Source organism: Apodemus sylvaticus, chromosome 5 (assembly GCF_947179515.1).
Source record: "Apodemus sylvaticus chromosome 5, mApoSyl1.1, whole genome shotgun sequence".
In the NCBI taxonomy this organism is placed as follows: Eukaryota; Metazoa; Chordata; class Mammalia; order Rodentia; family Muridae; genus Apodemus; species Apodemus sylvaticus.
This window is the reverse complement of record NC_067476.1, coordinates 29,547,790-29,560,807: the sequence shown is the minus strand read 5'-3', so window position 1 is coordinate 29,560,807 and position 13,018 is coordinate 29,547,790. Positions and strand designations below refer to the sequence as shown.

Here is a 13,018-nt window from a genome sequence, read left to right as displayed (position 1 = left end):
CATAGGAGCTCCTGCACACATTCTTTCTTTTGTGGAGAAATACACTAGCGCTGACTAGAATCATATTCTCTCTAGTCACCGATTCAAAGGGAAATAGACCTCTGAGGCATCCTAATTACCAATTAATTATGTTACTGTGTCATTAGCAGACACAGCCAATGCAAGGAACACAGCGCCACTGTTTAACCAGAACGCTGTGGGACTCTGCTCCTCCCAATCTCAGACTCTTCAGAGCCAGTGGAAGTCAGGGCAGCCTGGATTCAAGGACTGTATCAGTCCTGCGTGACCACGAGCTACACCACCACACGCTCCCCCAGGAAGCCCGAATTAATTGGCTCTGCTGGAGAGTTCAAATAGAATAATTCCTTGTGATGTCAGGTAGTCCCCGAAAAGAAAAGGCAGCCAATCTAGAATCTACACACCACTTCTCAGCCTGCTGAGCAGGGTCTGCTGGGCCTTCAAAGGAAGCCCTCCTGGATTTGACAGTGCTAACAGGGGATAAGGCACGGATCTCAAGCTGGCCAAGGGCTGCCCCGGCAGGAAAATCATCGCGCAGAGACAGATGCTATGGAAAGCACACAGCCTCACTCCATCTTTCAGCTTGACTATTGGAAAGCAAGCCCAAACCAAGGACAGGTCTCCACCACAGTGTAGCCAGCAACGTCACACCAGTCCCTGAGCATCAGGACCCCTCAGGCCTCACTCGGCTTCTCAGCTCATAGTATCTGTTCTGCAAAAATTTCCCAGAAAACTGCCCTGAGCCAAAAGTGGGTGGGGTAGGGGAGACAGACCTGGAAAATGTACTGTTCTTTCGTCAACAGTACATTTTGTGCCTCCAGGAACCCACCTGAACACAGCGCTCATTATCTCAGTATACACAAAACACTGGGATGCCCTGGCTGTCAGGCTTGTGTGTAAGCAAGGCTAGCACCAATGCCTTCATGTTTATCAGTTTCATCTAAAGCAACAACGAGAAGCAAGCCCTGGGTAACTCATGCTTCCTGCAGGTAAAACAAAGCCTCCCTATGTTCCCCTGTCTACTGGACGACACATACATGTGAGCATTTCTCTGAAATTATTGACCTGAAATAAAACCAGATCATGGTGGCCTCTGAGCTGAACCTGAAACAAGTCAGTATATCGCCCAGCTCTGATCGCTGGTCCAAAACGTTCATCAACCACATCAGCGTGAGGAATGAATTTCACTCAATTAAAGAATCTCTATTCTCTACAGCCTGTTAAGCCCATGGGCTATCAGAGCAGCAAGATGGATGACGAGATGGATGAATGGACAGATGAGTGGGTGAGTGGATAGATGGAGATACAGACATAATTTCTAACCACCCAGATAATTCAGAATGTGCCTCAAACAACTCAGGAAATGTACAGCGTATGTTAGACCCTCTTTTTTCCTTTCTAATTCTATTCTTCTTAAGAATCTGACACTGATTTGTGTTTGGCATTTGTGAAAGTCCTGCATATGGTTATATTTTGGATTTCTCAGGAATAGTTGGTAAAATTTGGGAAACAGCAACCCACTATTTTTTTTTCATGGCAAAGTATCATTTAATCATTTGGATTAAAACAAAACAATTCCAACATTATTTATAAACATAAACATTATTTAAAAGCACTCATGTAACAATAATACATTTTATCATTATTAACTAATTAGGAATTAGTTAAAAATTATTAATATTTTGTGTATATTAACTATGCTGGGAATTGATATGGGACAGTTATTCTCTGGGCAGCTAGTTCCTCAAATAATCACACAGGGACATTTTAATATGCCATAGCTTAGGCCTTATCTGGACAGACTTCCAACTGGCTCACTAAAGTTAACCTGATCATCTCACCCCTTCCAGCCACATGGAAACTATACCTTCCATCCTCACAGTCATGTCTGTTTTCTCCCATGTTTTCTGGGAGGAAAAAAGTGCGACCCACTATTAATTTAACCTTCCTGCTTCAACACTTTGAAGGTGAATTTCTTAACTCTACTAACCTGAGCTCGAAATCCTCCAAGCATGATCATGTTACCCACAGACACTCGCTGCAGAGAAAGAGAGAAGATCCAAGACATTTGGAAGAGATGTATTCCCTGCAAGCTTTGGTTCCAAATGGCTGGACAGGCAATGGCATCTGTAGGCTAGATGAACTAAGCCCCCCCTCCTTCCTTTAAATTCATCTGGGCAGGCAGAGGCCAGGGATTAATTCCTGTGACCTACAAGTGACCTGCTCAAAGCAAGTCACAGATCGGACTGCCCCTAAAGCTGTCTTCTTCTGACAACAGCATACAGAGGGGTAGGTGATGCCCAGGTTACAGAGGTCCAGAAGGCCGGCCCTGCCGCTGTGGTCCCCTTGAACATGATCAATAGGCTCTCATACACCTCTCCAGTGCTGCCGTGGGTCCCTGAAGCCATGCTGCACATTTTCACAGGTCTAATTAATCACAGCCGTGGGGCGGCTTAGCTTTGCATCCGCTCTCTGTAAAACAGAGGAAGGAAGCAACACCCCTTCATCCCAGAATTCTCTAAGATGCAGGGAGACGGCAGAGGTCAGGAGCACGGCCAGCATCCCAGGCTGAAGTCCACCTCTGCTCCACGAGGAGGGGGCACACACACATGCTTGGCAGTCCGCTTATTCCTACTGGGTCCCAAATAATTTTTCTACCATATTCAAAATACCTTGTGCCCAAGTGGTCTTTCAAAAAGTAAAACACCAAACAATTATGCAAGTCCATTTCTGGGTTATTTTTATCATTATGAAAACCGTGTTGAAAAGCCATAGCAGCCTTTCTGGTTTCTCGTGAGCAGTTCTCTGAATCAAAGCGTCAACACGTCTCCCACAAAGCTACGGGTAAACACCAAGCTCTCGCCAGTTCATATTCTAAAGGTCAGGCAGGATTATTTCTTTCTTTCTTTTTTTTTTTTTTTTTTTTTTGCAACAGCCATTGAGATGGAGCTGAACAAAGCAGCCACAGGCAGAAGCAAAAGCGGCCCAGCTCCTGCCCAGGGAGGAAGCAGAGGGTTTTAAAGCACCACTGCCCTTCAAAGGACAGGGGAATGGCTTCCAGAAGCCACCCTGGTAACTAGGAAGTCCAGCTCCCAGCGATGTCTAGGGACTGTAAATTCCGAACACCGTGCAGGAGCTGACACCAGGCAATCTGTCTCCATGGCAATCTCGCCGTGTTAATCGAGAACATTCCCTGCACTGCAGTGTCCTCCACAAGATGATTTTGGAATAACTGATCATCACAGAGAGGCGGGCTGCTAACCCTCCCTGGAGGAATAATGTCCTCAATCAACCAGAGAGAAAGAGAGGCCACCAAGTGGAGATCAGCAGTGATTTTTATTTCCTCTCCGCTTTATTAAAAGCACATTTCTTTCAGTCCAGCCCATGAGGCTTGTATCTGCTGCCTAGAGAAGAGCTTCTAACCTTGGAAAACATCTGGTTCCCTGCGCTGAGAGGCGTCCTGTCTTTACATAAGCATCCTGGCCTTTACTGTTGTCAGCTGTAATTACCTTTAAGGAGTAAAAAGATCTGTGTTTACACAGGAGCATTCTTTTGGAGCATACCTATAAGGCTTGCACAACCTTCTAATTATAAAACGAAAACCCCCAGAGAGCATAAATAACATATCTTGGGGGGAAAAAGGTGGGGGTGGGGGGGGGCAGGGAACCTATCAATTTCAATGGATGAGAATGACAGACTACCAGAAAAAAAAAAGAACAAAAACCGTCATTAGGTCTATTAGTTAAAAATTCTAAAATGGATTTAATGGGTTTATTTGGATCTTTTTTTTTTCTTTAGGAATACTATTAGACTGCCAGGAAATCATTAAAATTTCACACATGAAATAGCAACAAGCTAGTAATTCTTTTCCTAAGTTGAATCCCCAAAGCCTCTGGAGAGCACAGAGAGGTAATTGCATTTTCTCAGCCACTCCAGGGCAGGGATTTGCAGGTCACTCCCAGCCTCCACCAGAAACCACTGTAGATCTGGCAAACGAGGTGTTTTGTTTTAATGCCAATTAAACAGGCCTGGTGGCAAAGCCTAACGCTGAGCAGTTTCTGTATCGAAGACACTAAAAGGAGATCTTTAAGTTGCCAGACGGGCAGGAACAGCTGGCGACAAGATGTCATTACATAAATGTGAAGTTTAAAAAAAAAAATCATTCCTTTATGAGACTGCTTTGCATACAAATAGCATCCTTCACCCTCGTTCCTAAAAATATTGTAAACAGCCTCTGCACCCCCTAATCCTGTCTAGAGCAATTTTCTAATGCATAGGCTAAGCAGATCCCCTGGCCTTCTTTACCTTCACGACCTTTTGGATGGGCCACGGTTTCCTGAGCAGCCAGTCTTTCTGTTCGCTTAGCTGCACTCTCAAAGGAAGGGAGAACACAGCGAATTACAGATCTTGACTGAAACGCTAATTCCTGTGACCTCACACCTGTGAGGCCTGAATGGACCAGCACCTTCCACAGACTTAATGCTGAAAATATAAATCTGGACAGGCAAAGTGGGCCCCGGCACTGCGCAAGCTGAGGCAGGAGGATCAAAGGTCGAAGCCAGCCTGGACAACACAGCAAAATTCTGTCTCAAGAACACCAAACAAAAGAGAGCATTTACTAGCATGATTTCTGCAGACACCATCCATAGAACCCTACTAAGCTCAGTATACCAGGAGAGACTCTGCAGACCACCTTTCCCCTGCTATCCCAACACCTGGATTTTGGGGTCTTTTTTTTTCCTGACATGAACCCTTGAAAAAAAAAAAGACATTTTGGTTTAGGGGCCAACAATATGGCTTAGCAGGTAAAGAGGCCTGCTGCCAAGCCTCCACACCTGAGCTCAGTCTCTGGGGCAAAAGAGTTAACTCATGAAAAATCCTCTGACATTCACAAGTGAAGTGTGGCATGTGTACACACACACACACACATACACACACACACAAAAATAAACACATGTCATTTGTAAAAATGTAAATTGGGCAGTAATAATTGGAGCACAAAGCAGCCATGGATTTGAAGAACAGCCCGGCCGGGATGTGGGAGGGCTTCAAGGGAGGGAGGAAGAGAAGGAAGAAATGATGTGATAAAATTATAATAGTAAAACTAAATTTAATTTTTAAAAACTAATGTTTTTTAAATTTTAAACATGGTTTTCGTTTTTGGCTTGATTTTCCCTTTTTTCTTGGAAATTACATTTTTATTCAGATATCTATGCCACCTGCCCCCAAATGGAGTTGAAACTGGAAACATAAGAATTTTGTTTCCTCTTTCATGACTCTTTGAGGCAGGGTTTCTCTGGCCCAGGCTAGCTGTTACCTGGAATCTTCCCACCTCTGCCTCTAGAATGCTGGGAGTATAGGTGTGAGCTACGATGATGGGACTTGATTTAATTTAAAACTTACACTTAAGTGTTTATTCAGTGTATGTCCATACACATACGTATGTGTCATAGCCTACGTGTGAGGTAGAACATGATCCCCCAAGTCGGTTCTCTCCTGTCACCCCAGGGACTAAACTCAGGCTTTACCTATACAGCCAAAGTAGGCTGTCCAAAGCATACGATCCCCTCTTTTATCCTGGTCCTCCAAATCTCCAAAATACTGTAGGAAACAAACACCTGAAAACAGGCAATCCTCTGGTTGTTTCCCACTTCAGCCTGTGTTCAGACACTCTTTGGATGCTGTGTCCCCTTCATATTCTTCCCAGGCCTTCCCTCCTGTAAGCTGGGCAGACTTGGTCGCTGCTGCAGCTGCCACAGCTTGCATCCAGAGGACAATAATTGGTTCGCTGCAGGATGAAGCCACGGCCGTGGGGTGGCTCTCCCCACTGCTTCCTTAATAAAAAGGTCTGTGCAGGCGGTGGTGGCCCACGCCTTTAATTGCAGCACTCTGCAGGCAGAGGTAGGCAGAGGCAGATCTGAGTCCTAGGCCAGCCTGGTCTACTCAGAGAATCCTTGACCTGAGTAGGATTCTCTAAGTAGAAAACAAAAAACAAACAAGAAAAGATGGGGCCTCTCCTTATGCGTGTGTAGAGAGCTAGCATACCTCAGTAGCAATGCCAGAAAGAATTAGGCTTGCAGAATATATGCTCCAAGTCACCGGTCCTCATTTGAGAACCAAGGCCCACTAAACAGTATGCAGGGGAGAACTGCCCAATGAGCAGCGCTAAAGGGGCTGCCATCTTAGCCACTCAGAGCTACTATGACGAAGTACCACAGGATGGGGTCTTCTGGGCAACAGAAACATTTCTCCTCACTTGGAAGCTAGAAGTTGGAGGTCAGAGTGGCAACACAGACATCCTGTTCTTGGATTGGATTGGGGGGCTCTTCTGGGTTTGCTGATGACATCTCTTTTTATTTACACCAACTAAGAAGCAGCACAGTCTCATGGAATGACAAAAGCAATATAGTCCTCAAGAAATAGTCACCTCTGTGCTGGCTAGTTTTATGTCACCTTGACACAGGCTAGTGTCAATTCAGAGATGGGAACCTCAGTTAAAAGAATGCCTCCATCCCCTGATTCTGGAAAGACTCAGTGAAACAGTATTCAGCAAAACCAGAACGGGGAAGTGGGAAGGGGTGGGTGGGAGGACAGGGGAAGAGAAGGGGGCTTACGGGACTTTCGGGGAGTGGGGGGGCTAGAAAAGGGGAAATCATTTGAAATGTAAATAAATTATATCGAATAAAAAAAATAAACAAAAAAAAATGCCTCCATGAAAAATGGGCTCCAGGCAAGCCTATAGGACATTTCCTTAATTACTAATTAATGTGGGAGGGGCCAGTCCATTGTGGGTGGGGCCACATCTAGGCTGGTGGCCCAGGGTTGTATAAGTAACCTGCGCAAGCCAGTAAACAGCACCTCTCCATGGCCTCTGCATCAGCCCCTGCCTCCAGGTTCCTGCTCTGTTAGAGTTCCTGCTCTGACTTCCTCCACTGATGAACTACAATGTAAAAGCTAAGCCAAATAAAACCGTTCCTCCCCGAGCTGCTTTTGATTACGGTGCTTCATCACAGAAGTCGAAATCCTAAGTAGGACAACTCCCAAAGAAACCAACACCTAATACCTCAGGATCTATGATCGCAACAAGTGTCTCGGAGGGAACATAAACTTACAATGCATAAGTATCAATCACACTAAGGTTGAAACTTGGTCCAGGTGGAGGTAGGAGGGGATGGACCTTAGATCAGCCTCCAGATATGTAATAGGGCATGCCTCTTTCTTTGTAATGTCTGGTGTCACTTGTCGCCACCAACAGGGCTAAACTTGTGTCCTTACTTATCCTCTTATCTGGCTGCACCTGATTGGTAATTGCTTTCCTCCTGCCTTGTGCCACTGCGTCCTCTGGGATGGCACCTGCAGAAAGACCCAGCGTGCGCAGGCACAAAAGTGTGCACACACTTCTTCCTTGCTCTCTCATGGCTGGAATGGGGCAGTGAAGCTTTTAAATTATAAGCACACCATGCAAGGAAAAGAGTCTCTTTCCCATGGGAAGCACCCATTGTCAGGACTCCTAGAATGCTTTCAGATCCCGGCGTGGAGATATCAATACCCAGGAAATACTGGAGTAAATTAAGTAGCCGCCTCCCGGAAGTTTAGGTCCAGTAATGTATTCCATATTTCAACAGGAACCTGGCACCCTCCTGCCGTTCTGGGATGAGTTGGGAGAGCAGACACCATATCCGTCCCAGCTTTCTTCTCCACGTGGCTACCCTGCCTCAGGACTCAGGTACAAGGAGTCAGGAGTGGTTCGGGACAGCACGGCTCCTGCCTCCTCATTCTCCTTCACTGTTCACCCCCTACCCTTCCCCCCTCCACCCCCACCTGTCAGCATTCTCTGCACTTGCAAACCATTTCCTCCAGAAAAGTCACCTTTAAAATTGCAAATACTAGCTGGGAAGGCAAGGTTCTCAGCAGAACACCTCCCATCCCAGAGGCTGGAGCGTTACAAGGCCACAGGCTATGGGAGGAGTCTGTCAATCTTAGCTTCACCTATAGGAACCTTCAACCTATGCATGCCTTCAACCACAAAAAAAGATCAGTAATATTCAAGTTTCCCTCTTCCAGTTACGAAGACCCTCAGAATTACCTTCTCATATGACCCTCCTATGGATGTTTCTTGGGTACCCCAGGTTTCCTCCTTACTGCACTACACCCCAGTCTGGCTCTTTTCCTGTACTTCCGGTCTAAGGGAATGGTTCTGTCTTGCAGCCAACTTTGCCAAGACACAAACCTCAGAACCACCTTGACACCGTCCTCACCAAACCCTGCCAATTTCTGTTACGATACCAATCCAGTTCACTCCCTTCTGCATTCTATCTTTCAACTGAACTGCCTTCTCCTTGCCTCTGCCACACCTTCTTCTGCCTACCCCAGTCCTTTCTCCAGCACAACCAAGAGACCTTCCAAACGTAACTCTTCCTATGTGTTCTATAGCTGAGTGGCTTCTTATCGCTTGAAGAACAACTCCTATATCTACCTGCCAAGCTCATCCCAGACCACTGCTTCCCCAGGCCAGACCCCACACCGGCCTTCTGCCCCCACCTCAGTTCCACAGTCAATTCAGCTCCCCCCACAGGAAGTGGGAGCTCGCCTTGAATCTCTGGTTTCACCAGCTAACTGCTCTCTCCAGTCACTTTGCTGTATTGTTTATTCAAGGAAGCCCTCGCTGGCTTCTCAGAGAGGTTAAGTGCCTGCTATAAAAATCTCTGGACACACACTCTTTTCTTGTGTGCAGCATAGACTATTTCCATGCACGTATCAACAGGGACCGAAAATTCCCTTTATGTGCAAAGCACAGGTCTCACCCAACTGCCCAGATTCCATGTTAAGCACATAACTGTGTAATATGTGTTTATTGTAGGACTATGATATACCAGAAACTTTGCCTTACTTTCCCCAAATTAGATAGCTTAAGATTTATGTAGGATTTCACCAAAAGGCTCATAAATCATACTTTTTAAAGCTATGCAACGGGAATGGGGAGGCTCAGCCAAAGTGGTGGCATATACAGAAGCCATAGGATGCAGGACCCCCAAAAGATGCCAGGTATGCAGGAAGTCAGGCAACTGAGGCAGGCCAGATTCCACAGGGTGGCCCTGGACATGTGCTGGAGCACTGGACGGCTAGAGCCAGGCAAGGGTGAGAAGCGGTTAAAACAAGGTTATTGTCCAACTCAGAATGATGCTAAGGCCAGCTGAGCCAACCCTTCACCAGAGGGCAAGTGACCCAGGCATCCCACAGGGAACTGACCACCACAAAAGAGCCGCCTCCCATCCCACTTTCCACACCCCCCACTCTGCCGCTCCCGCCAAACTACACGGATCGTCACTCAGTGCAGGTGCTGAGTTATTCAATTGTTTTAGCAGCCTCTGAAACACATGTGGAGCAAGAAACGCTTCCAAGAGAAGAAAATCCTGTTATTTAGGCTACTAGGTCAGAGTTTGATCCTTTCTTGAATTCTTGTTTGCCACATAATTGCTTCTCAGGTAACTAAGTAGCTCGCCGACACCCAATCCTTACTAGCAAGAAGCAGCAACAAACACCATCGCCAGCAGTCAGCCTCCAGCTCACTTCGCAGTTGCAAACTGACCGTGTGACCTCCAGACAGACCAGCTCAGCAATCCTCCCCCACCCCACCCTCCCTCAGGGCACCAGAGGCTGCAGTAGCTGCTGAAATACACACACCACAGGGAAACAATGGATCTGAGGAGCAAACGCCTTCTAGCTAGTCCCATCCTTTGACACACAGCTCCAACCTGCCTTGCTTCCAGATTAAAACAGACTGCTACCGTCTGAGCTCCGTCATAATGCTACAGTCACCAAAATAATGTGTCTGCCCGGAATCTGGAGGCCACCCCTCACACCTCCCGCACAACCCACCCACCCACCGCACGCCAGCTCTAGGAGATATTTTCTCCTATAGAGCAAACCAAAGAAAGAGACTGAAGAAGGGGAGAAAACCTAGTCATGAAGCAGGCCTGTCAGGGTCCACCTTAGCAAAGGGTTTCTTCAGGCCACCATGTCTCACTCTGAGGAACCTGAGTAGGTCAGAAAAGGCAGGTTCTGGCCAGAGGTAGCATTTACCCACAAATAAATGGCAAGACTGAAGCAAGACTAGTTTTCATTTACCGAAAGCAATCCGTATTCAAAAAAAAAAAAAAAAAATCTCAGAAGCTCTCCTGTAAATGGAGGACGTGAGCACATAGAAAGAGAGCATCGGAAACAGATTCTACCCAGGCTAGGGAACTGCTCTCTCAGGAAAGCACTTGATGCTCAATACAAGGACCGAGTTCTATCCCAAGACTATACATAAAAGTGTCAGGCATGGTGGCATGGGCTTGTGATCCCAGAGCTGGGAGGCGGAGGCAGACCGGTCCACGGGGCTGTCTAGCTAGTCTAAGCTATGGGTGAGCTCCAGGGAAACGAGAAACCTGTCTCAAAGGAGGTGGAGGGTTTTCCTGGGTATAACACCGAGGCTATTCTCTAGCCTCCCCACATGCTTCTACACACACACACATACACACACACACACACACCTCCAGATACGTACATGTACGCCCATGCACACACACATACACACAAACATGAACCACTCCCCACACGTGTGCGCCCCTCAATCCACACATGCACATAGACACACTTAAAGAGATAGATTGAGCGACCGATCCGGGTCACTCGGCCTACAGCACTGTGCACGGGTCACAGGACGGAATGAGCTGGGGCACGGTGCCCAGGAATAATAAAGCATTAGTAAAACAAAATAATAAAAACACTCGTCATCACAGGAACTGGAAATGCTTGACTTCCAGTCACCTGCTTCCCCAAGAATCTCCCAAGATGCCAACCGTCCATCCGTCCGTCCGTCCGTCCATCTGTCTGAGGAAGGAGAAGCATGCGCCCCGCCTCCTCCCGCTCTGCTCGACTCACCGTTCCTCCACCTGTTCAGCTCCATCTCCAGATGCTGGATGACGCTCTTCAAGGCCTTGTTCTTCTCTTTCTCTTTTTCATATTTCTTCTTCCACTCTTCTGCTGTCAGTTCCAAGTTCACAGAGACTGTATTCTTGATGGTCTTCGCCCTGGGATGAAAAAGCACAGGGAATAAATTCTGAGAATAGCCGTTAGCCCTTATATAGCCAAACCTCAGATCCCCTTCACGTCTAAAGGGCTGGGATAGCGAAGACTTCCTGTAGCATCTACATACAACCCGTAAGCCTGGGCGCCTTGCCAGTGCTACTATGGCTTTTAAAAAGGGGTTATGTTTAGTAATATATGTGTATTTCTATGTATGCATGCCTATGTGACTGTATGTAAAGGTGAGTGTGAGTGGGGTGTGTGCATACACATCTGTACACATGCCTGTACCTTTGGGGACCAGAAGAGGGCACTGGATCCCTGGGAGCCGGAGCGATGGGTGTTTGTGAGCTGTCTGATGTGGATGTGGAGGTCTAAACCCCGGTCCTCATGAGAGAACAAGCACTCTTAACCACTGAGCCATCGCTTCAACCTCACGCTGTTATTTCTTGAGGCTCCACAGCCATCCTTTCCTCTTCTCCTTCACATTCCAGCCTCGCAGTCCGACATTCAAATCATGCCTCAGGGTCCCATCATGTCTAACTTCCTCTGTGTCGGCTCAGTCTGTGTCAGGCCTCGGGTTATGGGCTTGCGCCAGTGTTCAGCACGCTCTTTAAGCATCCCACAGACCTCTGCCCCATTAGTCTTCTAAACAGAATTCCCAATCAATTCAGTAAATACTTACAAAACACTAGGAACATACCAAGAAGGATGAACAAAGTCCCCCACCTCTTAGAACTTGGGGTTTCTTACGTCAGTGGCACAAATCGAACAATCAGGTACTTCTATTATTTGTCTGTGGTGCCTAGAACCAATGTGTTAGGCGCATGGCAACACATGGCTTCCTACAGATCCCTCAGCAAAGGCAAGCGCCAGCATCTTAGAGGTAAAGGCTGGTTATTCTGAAATCATCCCACTTTAAAATTAGCCAGAAGTTGTTTTTTTTTTAATATTCATATATCCAAATTCAGAATGTCTTAAAAACATAATGCATGACAAACATGTCTCACAGGCACCAGGTTTTTTTTGTTTTACATAATCTCCTAGGGTGTGATGTCATGTGCATGACAGATAGTTAATGAAAGGAGAAGCTGGGAAGAAAAAAAAATCAGCATCTGCATTGGGTGAGATTAAACAAAAGGCTTGGCTCACCTGGGCCTGCACAGAAACAGACAGGTTCAGCCTTGTCCAGGAAAAAGTGAATTCCTCGTCCCTTTGCCCCCTACTTGTTAAGAAGGCGAATCTCATGTGAAAATACACAGTGTTCTGTCTTTCTTGCTACTGACATTCTCATTTTAATCTCCAAACAATTCTAGGACTGTCATGTTTGCTGGTACAGCTGAAGTGTGATCCAGGTTAATTACTATTGTCATCAAATGACATTCGGGACACGATTTCTATTTTGAAGCAAGTAATTCAACCGTTCTCCCCAGTGCTGCAGATGCCATTGCAAAATTAATTCCTAAAGCAGACAACTAAATAGCCCAACTGTCGAAAGAGGAGTTAAACTACATCAGTGCTTGACTCACTAAAGAATTAGGATAATTCTCATTTGCTGTACCTTGAGGCTGCTCTCCCCAGAACTGCCTCAATTCTAATTCTTCAACAGCAGTAATTTTATTACTATAAGACTTGGTGCAGTCTGGCTTTCTCGTCCCGCCCTCTAACATCCTCAGGCAGTGCTCTGGCCGTGTCTGGGCTGCACGCACAGGCACGGCTGTGTCCACACTATCAACTTAAGTCAGGAAGTGGGGAAAAAAAACTCATAGCTGAGATGCTTGCTGTCACTGAAGGATACACTTTAAGACTACTGATTTTATTTAAGTCATAAATAGTGCCCTGGAGACTCCAAATGTTTCCAGAGAGAAAAAGATGGAGCCCCTGTCCTGTCTTCAGGCAGCATTATTCAGAGGTGCATTCCTCAAGTAAA

General features: G+C 46.5%; 1 protein-coding gene and 1 long non-coding RNA gene across 2 annotated transcripts in view; one reads left to right on the top strand and one right to left on the bottom strand.

Annotated features, from left to right (window-relative positions):
• Kif5c (kinesin family member 5C) overlaps nucleotides 1-13,018 on the bottom strand; it is a 157,721-nt gene that overhangs the window by 55,965 nt on the left and 88,738 nt on the right. Inside the window, exon 12 of the mRNA XM_052182458.1 lies at nucleotides 10,945-11,093. Within this exon, the coding sequence (XP_052038418.1) occupies nucleotides 10,945-11,093 (149 nt within the window). The remainder of the gene's footprint in view (nucleotides 1-10,944; nucleotides 11,094-13,018) is intronic.
• Nucleotides 1-13,018, top strand: part of LOC127685353 (uncharacterized) — a 32,376-nt gene that overhangs the window by 7,421 nt on the left and 11,937 nt on the right. The window contains exon 2 of the long non-coding RNA XR_007977851.1: nucleotides 7,644-7,744. This is a non-coding gene — a long non-coding RNA (uncharacterized LOC127685353). The remainder of the gene's footprint in view (nucleotides 1-7,643; nucleotides 7,745-13,018) is intronic.